The following is a 19,769-nucleotide window of genomic DNA, read 5'->3' as shown; positions in this document are numbered from 1 at the left end:
TTGGTGTCACGGTTCGATATTTTTTCGATACAAAAAAATGTTCATGCCTTTTTAATTTGTCATTTATTAAAATTATAAATATATATTTTAACTCAAAAGTACAGTTTTTAAATTTAACCCTAACCCTTGTGCGTGTTTTTTATTTTGACAGCGAATACGCACCTGCGGACCACTTATGTGCAGCCCTGGTTATTTAGCTCGTCATATTGCAGCCACAGAAATTCTTTTGTCCATGAAACCATAAAGCTGCACTTTCTTTTTGCCTTATAGTCTGATTTGTCATAACTTCTCCGTTTTGTGGTAAGCTTTTCTTTGGCTGTCACTTCTTCACCCTGACCTGTCTTATTTGGCTCAGCAGAACTAAAATATATATCTGTCTGTGAAGGTTCTCAGTCATCCAGGTCATCGTAGTCAAATATATATCCTGCTGCTTTTACACACGCACTCACATAAGCTCAGCGATTCTCTGCGCGATCAACCTCTCACATGTTTAAGCTGCGGGAGATTTCACTTGTCATGTTTGCATAGTAAGCTAACAATTAATAAGACGATGTCAGAGGAATTGGTGCGCAAATTATCATCACTCACAGATCAGTGCTGTCGCTCTCTATACACAGTTCGCGCGATTGCAAAGTGAAAGCAAAAAAACAAGCGCAAATTCAAACGCGATTTCAATATGTCACATATTGACAGTGGCTCACCGATGCCAATGACATAATTACCCAGCTACATTTCTGAAAGAATGCAAAAGCATTGACATATATTTTTCCTTCCTACAATAGCCCGACGGGCAGGGCAGAGATAGATTTTGGTAGCCCGACTGAAAAAATCGCTAGCCCCGGGACGTTGGGCTAGCGATATTGCAAGCCCTGTATCTGATTGAGGAATCACTCATCTTTGGAAAAGAGAGTTTATTACAGAGAAATGTCTCTTTCCAAAATAAAAGCTATACTATACGCTTCTTCTGGGCTATATTCTCAGCAGCATATTAAACATATAAGGAGAATCATGTGCAATAATCCTTTCTGTCATTGTTGTATTTTTACTCAGTTGTATATAGTATTTGTATTTGTATTCTATTTTTATCTTATTGTATATTTATTTTATTTTATTCTACTGTATATAGTATTTTATTTTATTCTATTCTGTACAGTTGTGTACTGTATTTATTCTTATTGTATTCTAATTTTTGCCTCATAACTTTTGCACTGTCCACTTCCTGCTGTGACAAAACAAATTTCCCACGTGTGGGACTAATAAAGGTTATCTTATCTTATCTTATCTTAACAGCTGTCTAAATGACTCGGCTAAAGTTAGTAGCATGCTTGCTTGTTTTTTTTCTGCTTCCACTTGTCTTTGCACTAGGATGATGTCGGTGTAAATGTGCAGTCATATTCGTTGTGTTCCCACTAGTGCTTTCAGGTTAATCTCGTTGAAATGACCTTAACGCCACAACACGGCAAATCTCCGTTAACGAGCTACCGCCGATCGCCCCGTGCATGGGGCTAGACGGCCAACACGTTAACGAGCTAACTGCGCTAACACACTAGTTCCCACCCATGTAATTGAGCATTGCATGGCACATCCAACATACTGTTTTACTTTAGTCCATGACTCGCTTACCTTCAGGGTCATACGTCACATGAAAACCAAAATAATTCCAAACACCAGATCTGAATGAGGGTGGGGAAGGTCCATGTTGCAAGGAGAGCTTAACTTCTGTCTCGCTAGCTTGCCCTGCGCTCTTCAAGTTTTTCACCTTAAAGGATCACATGTGAAGGCTATAGAATCATTAGCTCACGCTGGGCGCCGAACTAGCCTATTCTATTAACAATGGGTATTACAGGGCACTGGTTTAGCTCAGTGGGATGACCAGGTGACCATATGCCGCATTGGTTTATGGTCGGCTGGCCTGGGTTTGAATCGACTCGCGGCCTTTTGCTGCATGTCTTCCCCCTGGTTTCCTGTCAGTCTCTACTGTCCCTATCAAATAAAGCTGAAAAGGCCAAGTTAAAAAAACAAAAACAAAGGGTGTTAAATCTACTGGGTAAATGAAGTTCTGATTATGGTATGGTATGTCACCTCTCTGTGACATTACTAAGGGCTCTCTGTGGAAAGCCTTCTTGTCACAGGTGACAAAGAAAGCCAAAAACATGATAGATCTGGGCAGTGTGGTACAGCATCATTGGTTGGCCGAGTCTGTTGGCACTTTAAGTATGGTCAGGAAGCTGTGCGTAAACTTTAGGAACCCCCAAATGAATCCAGCACAGGATACACTTCTGATATTAAATTTTATTTGTTGAGTCAAATGTGTTATGTTTTCTCTTGTTGACAGATAATAGCATCTCAGCAAATAAGATGATTTGTGTTCACTTAGCCAGATTGTCTTTTAATTATAATCTGTTCTCATAGTCATTATCTTAGGAACTGGAGAAATGGGGAGGTGTAAACAGCTCTGACAGTCTTTTTATATTATGATGTTATGACTGAGTTTCTTTGTAGTCTATTACCAAATACTTACAAAGTAAGTAGCCAGTGAACAGTTGTTGGTGGATGAGCAAAACATAGCAAAAACTGAATAAGTAACGGCCAAGTATGGTTCTGTTAAAATATGAAATAATTTCTTTTTTTTGTTCCAATTTTTATCAAAGTGCGCCAAAATCTGTCATGGCTTATTTATTTTCACCCACCTGCTGTTTCACATCTGTTCCCTTCATTATGTTTGACCTTCATGAATTGAAACATTGTTCCTGGATTTTATTATTTCCATAAAACGAGCTGTTTCCCCTGTTGGGTCACAATGGCTTTTGTTTAGCTAAATGTCCTGCCCTCATAAACATTCCCTTCTGGCATAGCAGCACTTGTGGGCACACAGACGCCAGATAATATAACTGAAGGATGTTATTTTGTTTTCGTTAGCCTTCCTTCATGTTTAGATAAGTGTGCAATCATTCACGCAGTAATAATGATCTACTCCAAGAACATTCCACAGTAATAAAGTGGCTGAAGGGTAGAAATATAATATTATGGGCTTTTATAATCTCTGACTGCCTTATCGATGAGACGGGCTTGTGTGTTTTCTGGCCCACGTCGGCCAGTCCTGGCAATCGCTGTGCAAACAGGAACATACTTTAGTTGTATTTGTACAGGGTGTTGGTAGCTGATGGTTGCTAGGGGCAAAATGAGTGCTGGTGTCCTGCTGTCCTCGAAAGGGGTGGCTTTTCTTTCATGATTAAGATTCATCTAAAGAAATAAAACCTGGTAAAGCACAGAGCATACATGCACAGGGACAGCTGTTGTTGTGGTAAGGAAATATTCTTCTGATGTGATGCATCATTAGTTATAGGTGCAGCTGCATCCTACTCTCTAGTCAGTAGTATTTATACTGTAAGAACACCAAATGGCTGCTGCTCTGCTGCCGTCTGGCTCAGCCTGTAGCCGCCACTTTTGTTCTTTGTGGAGGGAGAAGGCCCGGCCCATCACCCCCCGTAGACAGAGTTGCAGTGTTTGTCTCTAACCAGTGGCAGGCACGAAGCAGCCTGAAGTGGATCTATTGCCTGCCAGCCACACAAGAAAAGTTGTTATTCAGTCCTCACAAGCAGCAAGATCCAGGGCACAACTGCTTTTCTTGTGGCCTTTTGTTGCTCGCCAAACCTTCTGTCAGTGTTATGCACTTTGAGACGCTAATGTGAAGTCTGAGATGTAGCCAAAACAGACCATCGAGGTCAGGTGAAATCTATCAGATTAATTCTAGTTTAGTCTTTCGAAAGAATGTGTCAGTCAGTATTAGTCATAATAATGTTTAGCAGTAGGAATTCAAACATTCCAGCTCCCTACCAAGTACAAATACCAGTCACCAGTCACCCGTAACAAGCACTTCTTGGTGCTGTGTAGCTGCACAGTACCAGTTCCACATTCAAACCAGAAACCTTCTTACTGTGAGGCAGCAGTACCACTCATGCCACCATCATGCAACCACATTTTTAGGTAAAATGTGAAACTAAAAGTTGATTTCTTGGAACAGAGCTATGAGTGGTTTACAGAAATGTGATCCCAGATACTGAATAACAGCTGCACTAGAAACAAAGCAATGGTTTCATTCTAACCCACTGCTGACAATGGTAGATGTCCTGTCTTAGACGTCAGATGCAGAATAGATGGAAATTCAAAATGTCATGTGATGCTCAATGACGTGCACCCAGTTGGTTCTCGGGTGAGCTTGTTCGAAGTGGACTAAATCTGGTTTAGCTTCACATATTTAGAAACCACTGAGTGGGTTTTGCTTTTTTTTCTTTGACCTATTTCACTTTGAAGGCCAAACAGTCAGATCTTTGGTTCTGTGTATTCTGTGTGGATAACACTGTACCTACCAGGACTGTACGGTGTTTCTCCAACAACAAACCTTGGATTACCCCAGAAATTAAAACCGTCCTCAAGCAGAAGAGGAGGGCCTTCAAATCCAGAGACAAAGAGGAGTTGAAAAGGGTGCAGAGAGAGCTGAGGAGACTGATAAGGAATGGGAAGGAGAGCTACAGGCAGAAGATGGAGAACCAGCTTCAACAAAACAACGTTGGTGAAGTCTGGAGAGGCCTCAGAACCATCTCGGGCCACAAACAGCAGAACTCTCTGCCTGGGAGGGATGTGAGATGGGCAAATGAACTGAATCATTTCTTCAACAGATTTGACTCAGCCATGAGGCAGTCTGCAACATCGGCTGCAGACTCACCCACCCCCACTGCTGCTGTTCCACCTCAGACACTTCACACCTCCTCTATTCACCCTGCTCACTCCCCCCCACCCCCAACAACAGCATCCAATACACACTCAACACAAGGCTCCAGCCTGTCTCTCTCAACCACCCAGGTTAGGAGGGAACTGAGGAGGATTAATGGCAAGAAGGCAGCGGGTCCAGATGGCATCAGCTCGAGGGTCATCAGGTCCTGCGCGGACCAACTGTGTGGGGTGATGGAGCACCTCTTCAACCTGAGCCTGAGGTTGGGAAGAGTCCCACAGCTCTGGAAAACCTCCTGTGTTGTACCAGTGCCAAAGACTTCACGCCCCAAGGACCTCAACAGCTACAGGCTCTGACATCCCACCTGATGAAGACCCTGGAGCGGTTGGTCCTGGCTCAGCTTCGGCGCCTAATAAGCTCATCACTGGACCCACTTCAGTTTGCCTACCAGCCTGGCATTGGAGCGGATGATGCCGTCATTCTACGTAGCACTCATAATTCTTATTCTCATGTATATATCTCATGTATATCTCATGCACATATCTTTCTTTCTACATAGCACTTTAATTCTTATTGTCTGCACTGAAGCACCGCAGCAATTTCCTAATGTTGTAAACCTCAACATCTGGCAATAAACCCATTCTGATTCTGATTCTGATTCTGATTCACCTCCTACATCGTTCCCTCGCTCACCTGGAGACCGCTGGAAGCACTGTGAGAATCATGTTCTTTGATTTCTCCAGTGCCTTCAACACCATTCTTCCCTCGGTTCTAAAGGACAAGCTGGTGAACTCTGGAGTGGACCATCACCTCACTACCTGGATCCTGGACTACCTCACCGACCGACCACAGTATGTGAGGACTCAGGGCTGTGTGTCGGACAGGGTCGTCTGCAGTACGGGGGCCCCACAGGGAACGGTTCTGGCTCCGTTCCTCTTCACCATCTACACTGCAGACTTCTCCCACAATTCCACCCAGTGCTTCCTGCAGAAGTTCTCTGATGACTCTGCAATAGTCGGCCTCATCACTGATGGGGACGACAAGGAGTACAGAGGTCTGACCCAAGACTTTGTGGACTGGTGCCAGCTGAACTACCTCCAGATCAACGCCAGTAAAACCAAGGAACTGGTGGTAGACTTCCGCAGGCACAAGCATTCTCCACTGCAACCACTGAACATCCAAGGTATGGACATTGAGGCTGTGGACAGCTACAGGTACCTTGGTGTTCATCTGAACAATAGACTGGACTGGACTCATAACTCAGACGCCCTCTACAGGAAAGGGCAGAGCAGGCTGTACCTGCTGCGGAGACTCAGGTCGTTTGGAGTGGAGGGCCCACTCCTGAAGAAATTCTATGACTCTGTTGTGGCTTCTGCTATCTTTTATGGCGTGGTCTGCTGGGGCGGCAGCATCTCTGCTGGGGACAGGAAGAGACTGAACAGGGTGATCCGAAGGGCCAGCTCTGTTCTAGGATGCCCTCTGGACCCAGTGGAGGTGGTGAGTGACAGGAGAACGGCGGCTAAGCTGTCATCCCTGATGGACAACATCTCCCACCCCATGCAGCAGACTGTGACAGCACTGAGCAGCTCCTTCAGTGGGAGACTGCGGCACCCACGGTGTGGGACGGAGAGATTTCGCAGGTCTTTCCTCCCCACTGCTGTCAGACTCCATAATAAAGACTTTAACTGATCAAGCGCACACATCCATACATATGCAATAATACTAAGTGCAATAATCCTTTCTGTCATCGTTGTATTTTTACTCAGTTGTATATAGTATTTGTATTTGTATTCTATTTTTATCTTATTGTATATTTATTTTATTTTATTCTACTGTATATAGTATTTTATTTTATTCTATTCTGTACAGTTGTGTACTGTATTTATTCTTATTGTATTCTAATTTTTGCCTCATAACTTTTGCACTGTCCACTTCCTGCTGTGACAAAACAAATTTCCCACGTGTGGGACTAATAAAGGTTATCTTATCTTATCTTATCTTATCCCTCTTTTTCCCATTTACTTTACACATAATGATCAATTTATGTAGTGAAATGTGGGCAAAAGTTTGTAGTTCAGCTTTTATTCAGATACTCAGTGAGTTTAAAATCAGCAGGTTTTTGCAGCAGAAAGCTGTTCAATGTGGTGACGATTTAGGGCGAGCCCACCATCCCAGCACGTGTGGCCTAAATGGCCTGGTCACAAGATTTTCTGCAATTTAAAGTTTTTTTCCCAGAGGACCTCTGGATTTCTCCCAGGATTATAGACGTGCGTGATTGTGACCTGTGTTAGTGTTTTCCCAGGACTCTGTGTTATTTTGTCAGCAGGTTGCAAAGTGAAGCTCCCTGTGAAAAACTTTATTTACACGAGAGATAACCATATTTTGTACATACACCAGTGCATCTCGTGCTGTTTTGTTCCTGTCATGTGAAGCCAAGTAGAGAAATGGTTGTTACTTCATGTTGCCTTTGATAGTGGGTCAATGAAGGGTGGCCATGGTGTTTGGACTGGTAAATTTTACACCGTCAACCACTTCCTTTACTCAGATATTGGCAGTATATTCTTACCTACAGCAGATGAGCAGAACAATGTTTTGTGACCTGTGACACTCAAGAACCAGTTTCCCTTTGTGAATTGTGAAGTTAGACTACCAGGAGATTCAAACCAGGAACCTTCTTGAGGTGACAGTGTCAATCAACATGAATCCATAAATCTTCTTTTACCAACCAGGTTTATTGTGGGGCAAACATGTGACAAATTTTTTGTGTGTACATCCCTGGTTACTCACGAGAACATGTTTGTATCCCTGGGGCTTTACAAACACACTGGGGACATTTTCTTCCTTGCCAAACATTTATAAAAGTATAGCTTGTGCTGTTTGCTAATCTGCATTGTTTACATGTATGTTTACTTGCTAGCGGTGTTTTTCTGGTTCTTTGAGCACTCAAAACGCTTTAAATAACAAGTCTTATTCATACACACATTCACACAGACTTACATGATGAATGAATTGGGAGCAATCAGAGTTTAGCATCTTGGCCAAGGATGCATGGCCTGCAGATTTTAGCAGCCAGGGATTAATACAGCACACGTCCATTTGATGCTGTGTTTGTTTACAATGTGTCTAAAGTGTAAGCTAAGCCTGAACCTCACTTAAGTGCTGATATGTTGAATGTAAATAGGATAATGTGTATTTTGTGACTTATTTTAGCAAATGTGGCTTCTGTCATGTTTTTTTTTTCCTTTGTGGAGGAAACTTTTGGGGGGTATTTTTTGTGTTTGTACAACTTTTGCTAAATAATTGTTTAAATTAACTAGTTAACAAGTTACCATGAAGCCATTGCTTCATGCTCCAACCTCTCCACGTCTGGGCTGGAGTCTGTCCCAGCTGTCAGTTAACATATCAAAATCATCAGGAGTTAACCTATGGGAGTGGGTTATTAAATAATACAGGGGTTAGCCCATAGTCTCTAATCTGTGTCAGCTATGGACTTTGTGTTTAACCGTGGTCTCGCATAGAGTCAGTGATCACAAAGTCGTACTGGGTCTGCCTCGTTCAGCACGCGGCCTAAGTGGTGGTTTAAAGTGGTGCTGTAGTGCATGGGGGGATTCAAGCCCTAAGCCCAAGCTTACTATCACAATGCCCCATTATAGCATGTGGATTAAGGCTGTTATTAAACACAAACCTCATTTCCCCATATGAGGCAAAACCAAATAGCCTGGATACAATTCCAGTATTGTACCCCTCTCTGCCGTTTTCTGAGATAGAGCTATTCTTGCCTACCTTGAGGGTATAGTGAGAAATATTCTAATTGATCTGATGTGTATTTACTGGGTAGAATCTTATTATCCATTTTCGATCATGTGAATACTTCTGTGGTTGATTTAGGTAGTTAGCTGTGTGTGCTGTAATCCATGATTTGCTTCATGGCATACATAAATCGAAACCTTACTTATTTCAGTTTGTTGAGTTAAAGAAGACACTTGAAGCCGTCAATTTGGATAAAATAATTTTTTTTTTAGCTTATATAGACCAGAAAATAAATTCATTAACAAAAAGGAACCCCCCAAAAATCCGTTGGGCTCTATATGACTTCTCTCACTTTGTGTGTGTGTATTAATATCTTTGTGGGTACCAGAAATTGGAAGTTTACTATACTAGACCAACAGCCCTTATGGGGACCAAAATCCCAGTTCCCAGTTTGAAGGCATTTTTGATACTCAAAATGCGGTTTTAGTTACAGTTAGGGTTATAATTAGGTTAGGGATAGGCAGTGTTGGGACTAACGCGTTATTAAGTAACGCGTTACAGTAACTACGTTATTATTGTGGTAACGAGCACGGTAACTAGTTATTATGCCAAAATCAGGAACGCGTTAGTCGTTACTGGGATTTAGATAGGGTCGTTACTCGTTACTTCGTGTGGTGGCTATCGCGGAGCTTCCACAGATTCAGTAACATTAGCAAGTGGTGGAGGCCAGCAGGTGGATGAAGGAAAAGGGACGCAGAAGGAAAAGAGACCCGAGGCGGCCACCGGTCCAAGTGTGAACTGAACTTCAGGTAAGAAGTTATGACCTGCAGTCTCTCTGGGTCAGATATGAACCAGGTTTAGGTGCAGTTTATTTTCGTTATTCTGACTTTTTCCGTACTGCGTGCTAGCTAGCATGACGGAGTTTCTATACAGCTGGGTGGTGCTATGAAGTTAATGATGTTGCACTTTATTTTGTTCATAAGTTATTAGAGTTGCCAACCGTCCCGTCTGGTATTCAGAGAAAATATTACGCGTTTCGTATTGAGGTGAAAAGGAACAGTTTGTCCCGTAATTCAGCTACAATGAAAAAGGCACAAAGCTGGAGTTATTCTGTGTCTTTGCTGCACAGCTGCCTCTTCTTCTTTCATTCTCCCCCCTCCCTCTCCCGTTTCTACTTCAATCATGAAAACTGATCAATGATCAGCTGATCGGCTCTCTTGTTTGTTTATCGCTCACTTTGCGCCAGAAAGAGGAAACCAGCGGATGTCGCGCTAAACAACAGCAGCACGTTTAAGCTTGATCAGCTGTTGTTAGAATTTATTTAATATTAAATTCTAGTATCAGCTGATGTTTGCTGGAGCCACAGCTGCAAAAAAGCTGCTGGTCAGGATGTCGGTTTGGATATGTGGTGAGAGGGAAACATGAAGATGAAACCAGGAGATGTCCTTACTGGATCATCAGAGCTGAACAGGTGATGGAGAAACAGGTTTACCTTTTAGGTGACATGAATGAGTTGAAGGGAAGTTATGAACTGTTTCTGAGAGACAAATAACCCCAGGATCCTTTTTTAGGTAGCTGACAGCTGGTAACTGTGCAGGGGCGGATCTAGCAAAGTGTTGCCAGGGCATTAACAGGGAAAAGGGGGCACAAAGAAATATTTTTCTTTCTTATTCTCATTTAAAATGTCTAGCTTTTAAAAAATAATTATCTGAATCTTACAACAAACGATTGATAGATTGATGCATATATACCATCAAGACAGTGAACATCACTGTCACAACAGTGTTTATTTTCATTCAAAGGCTTTATGATTTTTCCTATGATGGTGGGCCAGTCTCTAGTCAAAATGTCCGGGCCAATTTTCTGTCCCAGTCCAGCTCTGTATGCAGCTCATCTGCAGTCTGGTGTTACCTACATCTTCCTATTCAGAAGGCAGAATTTCCAAGTTCTGAGTACAATCGAAAGCACCACGACTGCAGTTTTTGTGTTGGATGTAAAAGGCGCACATGACTCTGTGACGTAGGCTAGAATCATGGCAGCAGTCAATGACGGTCCAGGCGTGGGATTTCTCTCGTGGAAATATGCACATTATCTTTTCCTTTCTATTGGTAGGTGGCACAGTGCACTTGTGGCAAGTAAGCAAGCTAGAAGACTGGCAAAGTTATGGAAGAAACACATTAACAAGAGAATTCTGAGTAAAACCAAAGTTACTTTCCCTAGTAACTAGTTACTTTGAAAGTAACGAGTAACTTGAAGTAACTGAGTTACTTTTGAGAGAAGTAACTAGTAATGTAACTAAGTTACTATTTTAAAGTAACTTACCCAACACTGGGGATAGGTTTAGGCAAGGCAAGGAAAGTTTATTTATATAGCACAATTCAACAACAAGGTGATTCAAAGTGCTTCACAGAGACATTAAAAACAAAAACAAATAAAAAGCATGATTTAAAATTGAATAAAAAAAACAGTAGATAAAATCAGAACAGTAGATAAAATCAGTAGTTAAAATGTAAGTTTTGAAATTTAAGCTTAAAAGTGTGGATTTGGTGTTTTATTCAAATGCAGCTGAGAACAGGTGAGTCTTTAACCTGGATTTAAATAAACTGAGTGTTTCAGGTGATCTGAGGCTTTCTGGGAGTTTGTTCCAGATATATGGAGCATAAAAGCTGAATGCAGCTTCTCCGTGTCTGGTTCTGACTCAGGGAACTGATAAAAGACCGGATCCAGATGACCTGAGGGATCTGGGAGGTTCATACTGGGTCAGGAGGTCACTGATGTATTTTGGTCCTAAACCATTCAGAGCTTTATAGGCCAGCATCAGAACTTTAAAGTCTATCCTCTGACGGACAGGCAGCCAGTGTAAAGCCCTCAGAGCTGGACTGATGTGGTCCACTTTTTTGGTCTTAGTGAGGACTCGAGCAGCAGAGTTCTGAATGAGCTGCAGCTGTCTGACTGATTTTTTTAGGTAGACCTGTAAAGATGCTGTTACAGTAGTCAAGCCTGCTAAAGATGAATTCATAGACTAGTTTTTCCAGGTCCTGTTGAGACATCAGATCTTTTATCCGTGATATATTCTTGAGGTGATAGTAAGCCGATTTTGTTATTGTCTTAATGTGTTTTTCTACGTTTAGGTCTGCATCCATCACTACACCCAAATTTCTCGCCTGGTTTGTGGTTTTTAGGTGTATAGATTGAAGTGCTCTGGTGACCTGTAATTGTTTTTCTTTGGCACCAAAGACTATTACTTCAGTTTTGTTTTTGTTTAGCTGGAGAAAACTGTGGCACAACCAGTCATTAATTTCCTCAATGCATTTATCAAGAGCCTGTACAGGGCCTCGGTCTCCTGGTGACATTGTGATATATATTTGTGTGTCATCTGCATAGTTATGCTATGATAGTTTATTTTGTTGTTCTTTATAATCTGTGCCAGTGGGAGCATGTAAATGTTAAACAGAAGGGGTCCCAAGATGGAACCTTGGGGAACTCCTCATGCGATACTTGTCTGCTCAGATGTGAAGTTACCTATTGATACAAAGTATTTCCTGTTTTCTAAGTATGTTTTGAACCAGTTTAGTACAGTTCCTGAAAGACCTGCCCACTTCTCCAGTCGAGTAATATGTTGTGGTCAACTGTATCAAATTCTGCACTGAGATCCAGTAAAACTAAGACTTGCAAAGAAAAGCATCTGGACTTCTTTAAATTACTTGAAGACGTTTCACCTCTCATCCGAGAAGCTTCTTCAGTTCTAAGGTCAAATGGTGGAGAGTCCCAGATATAAACCTAGTGGGAGTATTAAGATGCAGATGGACTGCTGAGTCTTGTCCTGTGGAGGTGGCTCTTCTGTGTTGTGCACGTTTTGATAGCCGCACTCAAAACGTGCGGCTATCCTAAATGGGCGTTCTTAAAGTCTGCATATTAAGGATAAAGGACACTCTTTCGAGGATGCCAATGTTCACATTTTGGACAGAGAGGACAGATGGTTTGAAAGAGGAGTGAAAGAAGCCATCTATGTCCACTGTGAGCGACCATCTTTGAACAGAGGCGGTGGTTTACGACACCAACTCTCTGCCATCTATAATCCAGTTTTGAATTCCCTTCCCAGACGCCTTAACGCCCACTCACATCCTGGGCCATCTGATCTCAGGAATTCGCATGATAAGGTGGGGCCAGATTTCACAATGAACTCACCCGAAACTCTGGCTGATTGGGACCCACACCCAGTTTCACACCTTGGCTCAGGCGATTGGAGGATCATCAGGGGGTCCTTTTGTCCCTCTGTGGGGGGATACTCCCACTAGGTTTATATCTGGGACTCTCCACCATTTGACCTTAGAACTGAAGAAGCTTCTCGGACGAGAGGTGAAATGTCTTCAAGTAACTTAAAGAAGTCCAGACGCTTTTCTTTGCAAGCTCCTTTGACTACAATGACCTGGATGACTGAGAACCTTCACAGACATAAAACTAAGACTGTCATTTTTCCACTGTCTGTATTCAGACATATCTCATTAAACACTTTGGTCAGAGCGGTTTCAGTGCTGTGGTTCTGTCTAAAACCTGCAGTTATTCTGTTTTAAGAAGTAATTGAGCTGTTGAGAAACTGCTTTTTCAATGATCTTACTTAAAAATGGGAGATTTGAGATCGGCCTGTAGTTGTTCATTTGCGTCTTGTCAAGATTGTCCTTTTTCAGTATAGGTTTAATTACAGCAGTTTTTAGTGGTTCTGGAAACACACCTGACATTAAAGAAAGGTTGACGATCTGTAACAGGTCTGACTCCAAAGTCTTTGAGACCTTTTTGAAAAAACTTGTTGGCAGGACATCTAAACAGCAGGAGGAGGAGTTCAGTTGACCTAAGATGTCCTCCAGGTCTTTGCTGTTAATAGGGTGAAACTGTTTGATGGTGTTTAAACAGTTTTTCGGTGTCAACTGTAGAAAATAAGACCCGAGCATTATGACTGTTTTTGGTGATGATGTCAGAGAAATAGGACCTCCTTGCACTCCTCAGTTGTAAATTATAGTTGTGAAGTTTCTCTTTATAGATGTCATAATGAACCTGGAGATTTGTTTTTCTCCATCTGCGCTCGGCTTTCCTACAGTCTCCTTTTTTATTTTTCACCATTGTGGAGTTTCTCCATGGAGATTTTTTCCTTCCAGAGATAACCTTCACTTTAATGGGAGCTATTGTGTCCATAACATTTAACATTTTAGCATTGAAGCTATTGACGAGCTCATTGACTGAACCTCTGGACAGGTCAGGTGTTAATGGGTTTAGGTATGGAATGATGTGGAAATGTTTAAGGTTAGGCATTCATTTTTGATGGTTAGGGTAATCAGCTAGGGAAAGCATGATGTAAATGAGATGTCCCCACAAGGATATAAATACATGTGAAGTGATGTGAAGACGTCCAGTACAAACTAGAGACGAATGAAAGATTAGTTTTGTATCTTTTTACATTCGAGAAATCTGTATCAAGTGTGTGTGTGTGTGTGTGTGTGTGTGTGTGTGTGTGTGTGTGTGTGTGTGTGTGTGTGTGTGTGTGAGTGGAACTTGTTAAAATGTTTGTAATTCTCTGAAACAGAAAATGGGACAAACTGTGACTGCAAGTGTCAAAACAAACATTTTTGAAATTCTACAAGCTGTAGGTGCAGATATGTGAAAAGGACTTGTTAAACACCACCGTGCAGTCTGCAGTGAACTAAAGGAATGTTTTAAAGAAGAGTGGGGTTAAATTCGTCCATGTTGTAAAGGATGGTTCTGCTGTTCAATCATGTGCAAGTAGTCCTGTGACAACATTCTTTTTCACATGACCATATAAATATTAATATATATATTTATATAGCAATTTTTTAAATGAAGATGCTTTATATGATGACTTAAGAAGGTAATAGTAGTACAGTCCTATTCAGAAAGCAGTGTAACTGTGGATTTGTGTTAGTGGTTTCTCTGTGAAATTAGAGCTTTTCCCTGTGAGTGTATGACCCAGTTTGAAAGCCGTGAAGTATTTTAGCCTCAGCCTTAGTTACTCTTGGAGTGTGAATTAGAGGGCTGAAGCTGTACCTCCTTTTAGGTGTTTGATTTAAAAAACAAAAAACTACTTATGGCGGAAATGTGTTCTCATAGTGTTTAGTCTTACTCCCCAGTACATTTCCTTGATATTTACCTTTTGGTTTCAGGTCAGCCACTGTGTGCATCTGAATACTTTATTCTCTGTTTGTGATGGAGGTGAATGACAAAAACAGTTATGTTAGCATGCACTAATGAGTAATTCACCCTGTAGGTGAGAGTCATGTTTGAATTCAGTCTATTCGCTGACTGAAACACCCCCGTGGGCCTGTCTAAAGGGCACGATAATGTAATTACCCATCATCCCTTGTCTTTTTTGGGGGCAATTCAAGATTATTTAAGGTGTGTGAGGACAGGCGACACTTTGTTCTTGTCTACCATTTTACTTTTATTCCTCCGGCTCCTTTTTGCTGTTTTCTTGAAGATGCAAAAGTTAACATTTTTTTCTGTCACGACAGCTCTTATTTCTTGATTTTGTGCTTTTCGCCACTTGTTACATCGTTATCAGATGAGCATATGTGATGCACAAACCTGACATCAAACATTAATCAGACCTTTCCACTGTGTGTTCCAGCTGTTACGAGAACTGAAACACCCAAATGTGATCGCCCTCCAGAAAGTGTTCCTGTCCCACAGTGACAGAAAGGTCTGGCTCCTCTTTGACTACGCCGAACACGACTTGTGGGTGAGTCTCTGCGCCATTACTTCTAGCAAGAACTGTTCATATGATTAATGAATGACAGAAAACCTCGTGCTACAGAAACGGTTACCTAATGATGTTTACATTAAGATTCAGCACTGTGCCCTAAACCGTTAATATTGTGTATAAACAGCAGCCGCAGTGTCTCTGGATTGTTACAAATGTTTTATTTGTTCACTCATATTTTTGGTGCTCTGGGGAAAGTATGAAAAGGAGACAACTGGAGGTGGTTTTGTAGATATTGTGTTTATTCCATCTGATGAGGCATGCATAAGTGAGGCAAACCCTTTCTTTGCTTCACAGCACATCATCAAGTTCCACCGCGCCTCCAAGGCCAATAAGAAGCCTATGCAGCTGCCCCGAGGGATGGTGAAGTCTCTCTTGTATCAGATCCTGGATGGGATCCATTACCTCCATGCCAACTGGGTGCTCCACAGGGATCTGGTGAGTGGCTATATTAGCTTCAGTGCTCTCATTTCCCTTTACAGACACTTACCCACTCCATACATATGTTTCCAAAGGCATTGTGATTAACCAAGGTTATTAAAATTGAGAAACTGAAAGGAAACGCTAGGTATGAAGTTAAATATAATAACATACTTCCTTCTTTTATCTGAAACAACAAAGAACCCCACCACCACCACGTATTTTTATAAATAAAAAAACAAACTCAAACTGCTCAAACTACTAAAGCTAAGCAGTTTGAAAAGCTAAAAATCCACTGATACTGGAAGTAAAACCTTCCTGCAACAGGTGTTAGATAACAATTAGGAAATGAAAATAAAATAGTGTGACTATCTTACTGTTAGGAATGAAAATTTAGGGAGAAAATATCTGAACCTCTTATCTGAAGGCTGTCCACTCTACTATATCTACTGCTCACAGAACTCGTTCCCACGGAACGATTCCACCGAGCAGAGCTGTGTTATTTCACTGCCTTTCGTTGTTATGTCTTCGTGTGATGTGTTATGATGATTTTATTTGTTGGAAGAAGCACAATGACCTGAACTCTGAGTGCTTTCTGACTCCCGTCTACCCTTTAACCTGGTTCCAACACACACGTGGTTCCTGTGAGACTCTGTTCTCCTCGCTTTTCCCACAGGGCTTTGGTTGAAGGGAGGTCGCTGTGTATATTACCTGATTTCTGACAGTCTGTTTGGAGATACAATTTTGTTATGCTAGTACCACCGAAAAGAACCAGTCAACGTGGCTCCAGGCACCTTCTGAGAAAACAGATCTGTCACATGTTAAAGAAAGAAAAAGCAGAACTGGAACAATTTCCAACATATGACTCAGCACTGCAAACTCCCACAGCCCATCTGTAAGTGCATCTCCCCTGCCTCTCTCTGCCTCCCTGCATCTGTCACTCACCACTGAGGACCATGTGCACTTTTGCTTGTGGATGAAAAAGTATAATTAACCAAACAGCAGATTATGTGGTGAAACTTTGATTTGATTACTGCCATTGCTGCTTTGACGTCAGATGGGCTGCACTGAGTCCTTTTTCCAGATAATGCTCTGGTAAGACTGGCTCACTGAGATTACACTGTTTAAGCGAAAGTTAGCTAAGCTTTTGGCTTTAGATAAATCAGGTTCAGAAGTCAAAGGGCAGAGCTCCCAAACAGTTCAAGCATCTGTCTATGGGTTCTGTTTTCTTTATGTCCGGTTGTCAACTCTTACGTAATCCCAAACGATCCTTTGTAGTCATGTGGTGTCTTGACAGCACATTATGCAAACCTGAACGGATCAAGTAGGTATTTCAGTCTGTTGGTGATCCACAAGGTATCTATAAAAGTTTCTACAGTTTGGATGCTGTAAATGCGTCAGTGACGAGACCATAAATGTTTGTGTTCTCAGCCAGTCATGTTATGGCTCCTCACATGTGTTTGTACTGTGGACAGGCCACTGACGTACTCATGTGCACCTATGATGAGAAGGTCCCAGCATGTAAGCTGTAAACTGTCCACTGCAGCAGCTGTTTGTTGTCCTCATTCATGCTTTTTTCTCCTTTGATGTTTCTTTTTGTTCGGGCCAACCTTTTTACCAGTCAGGATTAAATCTATGAATAGTGTCTTTGCTGAGGGTTATAGCTATCCATAGCCTCTGCTCTAGTTGACTTCATCATCTGTTTGCTTAGTCCGGCATTAATCCTGCACACCCTCACTTCACTCAACAGAAACATGCCATATTTGCTGTTATGTTGTATACAGTGGCCTTTGCCTCAGTTGTCAGATAAATCACACCTTAAAAACAAGACCCTGGGGTAAAAAAAGAAAGAAAGAAAAGAAAACAACAACAAACAACTCCAACAAAATTCAGGATTCTTTGTGTGAATCCTATGAAACAGACCATTTAGATAAAATACAAAACACGGTAGTATTAAATTCCTCCTTACAAGGAGGGATGGGAATTGATAGGAATTTAGCAATTCCGATTCCATTGTCAATATCACTTATCAATCCTCATTGGCTCCACTTTGCGAGTTGCCCCCATCTCTAAGCAGCATATCAGTGACGTTACACTCATGCAAATCATTACATGCTTCGTGGATGTTGGAGGTATTTCTCTTCCCTCTCTTTAACAATATAAACCTACAGGCTACAGCCCCACACACCAACACCTCATCTACCTATATAAGTAGACTCATGATCTTTTTTCTTAGAATTTAGGTATGAAAACAAAGCCGACAGCACAGAGCAAAGATGAAAACCAGCACTTTAAAGCGATCACCAGAGTGATTCTATTTTAGAAACATGAACAGGTAGAAATGGAGGCTACAGGCTTCAGTTTGTTACCCTTTGAAGTTCAGCAGTGGCTGATTTCGCCACAAATGACGGCTCACTTTATCGCAGTGCTGGGCTGGGGTCAGCATTTACTCAGCTTTAACACCACTCTGGGCTCTTGGCTAACTTAGTGTTAGCATGCTGTCTGTGCAGGTGTAAGGTGTTAGCAGTTGTTTCTGTCCTGGAGCAGTCTCCACTTTGCCATCGCGCTCTCATTCTATAGTGTAATAAAAATAAAAGTAATGTAAACTGTGCCACTTTTTCCCTGCTGGAGACACAGCTGATTGTAGTGACAGTCTAAGAACCGATAACCTTATAATTCCTTTTACTGAGATGATAATTATTATTCTGTTACTGATAAATTAAAACACTGCAGTGAAAAAGTAGCTGGAAGTGCACAGGAAGAATCGACACTGCTGAACAGGACAATCACAATAGCTGCGGGCTGCGTCGACCTAATGTGCTACAACCTGATGAGGGTGCACATCAGCTTACGTTGTAGATTATGGCGTAGACTTACTGCTGAAGCATAAATCAGGTGTTAGAACAGCAAACTACAATTGTTTTCGTTATTTGTTCCCTTGATTAGGCCTGCAGCAAGAAATAAAACAAGGTGAAACAACCAGTTAGAGCTGCCGAGTATACGCTGTGCTGTAGTGTGTGTGAACTAGCAACCCTCCATCAAATCATGCACTCACAGTGTGCCAGCATGGCTTTAGTAGTCTCTGTTGCTCACAGCAGTTGCCATAGTAGGAAAAACACAAGTGTTAGTAGTAACATTAATGTTGACTCTGTGAGCCTGAAACATGTCTTCAGTAAAAGACAGGCTCTTAAAATAACGTGTCAGGATGTTTCGTACAGACTTTTATTTTGTAGCACTTTGTAAATTTGTGGAAACCTTAAGCACCAAAGTTCATAATATACACAATATGAATTCTCTTACAGTAGCTGTGTGGATGTTTTGGCTCTCTTAAGGTCACACCAGTCTTATCTACACACCAACATTTCCGGCCCCTCGATTATTTTCGCTGCAGCCGTTATTTTGCTGTCTCTCTGCCAGGGCTTCCTGCCATTGTTGCCACATAACCTCACTCGTAAATTTCATTCTTGTCTCTTGTCATCGGTGAGATTAGCGTCTTTTGTGCAGGTGCCTGGCTCTGTGTCGGGTCTCTGCGCGGGCATGAGAAATAACAACTGAAATTAGAGAGACTGCTCGTAGCAAACATGATGCTACGTTATGGAAAAATCTACCCAAGGCCTCTTACTGCTGTCTAAGTAGATGTGAAAGTCTTCCCATGAGCTGTATTGTGAATACATGCGAGGGGAGGAGCAGACATGTATTGTGCCACACAGGGAACGGTTTTCCTGCCCACTGTATCTTTAACAGCTGCAATAGTTCTGCTGTTGCATAAGCATGTCTTTGTACTTGAGTGTAGCATGCTCTGACTCTCTGGAAAGCATCCATGTACTGTGCATTGCACTGTCACAAAGCCCATCCCCCATTTACTCTTGCAGTTACTCCTCTGTCGTCGTCCACCCCCACCCCCCACCCCCCAATCAGAGGTGCTTGCCGTCTTATGTAAGATGATGTCAAGCCCACCGCTCTGCACAGATAGCTGATTCAAGAACCTGACTCTGCAAGCCAAAGCAAAAGGCATGCATTTCCATGGACTGTACCAATAATCACTTAAGAGAGGGGTGGTGTGTGTTAGGGTATTACTGAAGGTCATCTGTTATAGTA

General features: G+C 42.0%; 1 protein-coding gene across 1 annotated transcript in view; it reads left to right on the top strand.

Moving 5' to 3' along the window:
- Positions 1–19,769, top strand: part of cdk19 (cyclin dependent kinase 19) — a 65,836-nt gene that overhangs the window by 23,668 nt on the left and 22,399 nt on the right. The window contains exons 3-4 of the mRNA XM_085432880.1: positions 15,120–15,230; positions 15,549–15,689. Of these exons, the coding sequence (XP_085289006.1) occupies positions 15,120–15,230; positions 15,549–15,689 (252 nt within the window). The remainder of the gene's footprint in view (positions 1–15,119; positions 15,231–15,548; positions 15,690–19,769) is intronic.

This window comes from Copadichromis virginalis, linkage group LG15 (genome assembly GCF_057382275.1).
Source record: "Copadichromis virginalis isolate Kocher_CV1m ecotype Utaka linkage group LG15, C_Virginalis_male_GT1.1, whole genome shotgun sequence".
Taxonomy (NCBI): domain Eukaryota; kingdom Metazoa; phylum Chordata; class Actinopteri; order Cichliformes; family Cichlidae; genus Copadichromis; species Copadichromis virginalis.
This window is presented reverse-complemented; position numbering and strand designations above follow the sequence as displayed.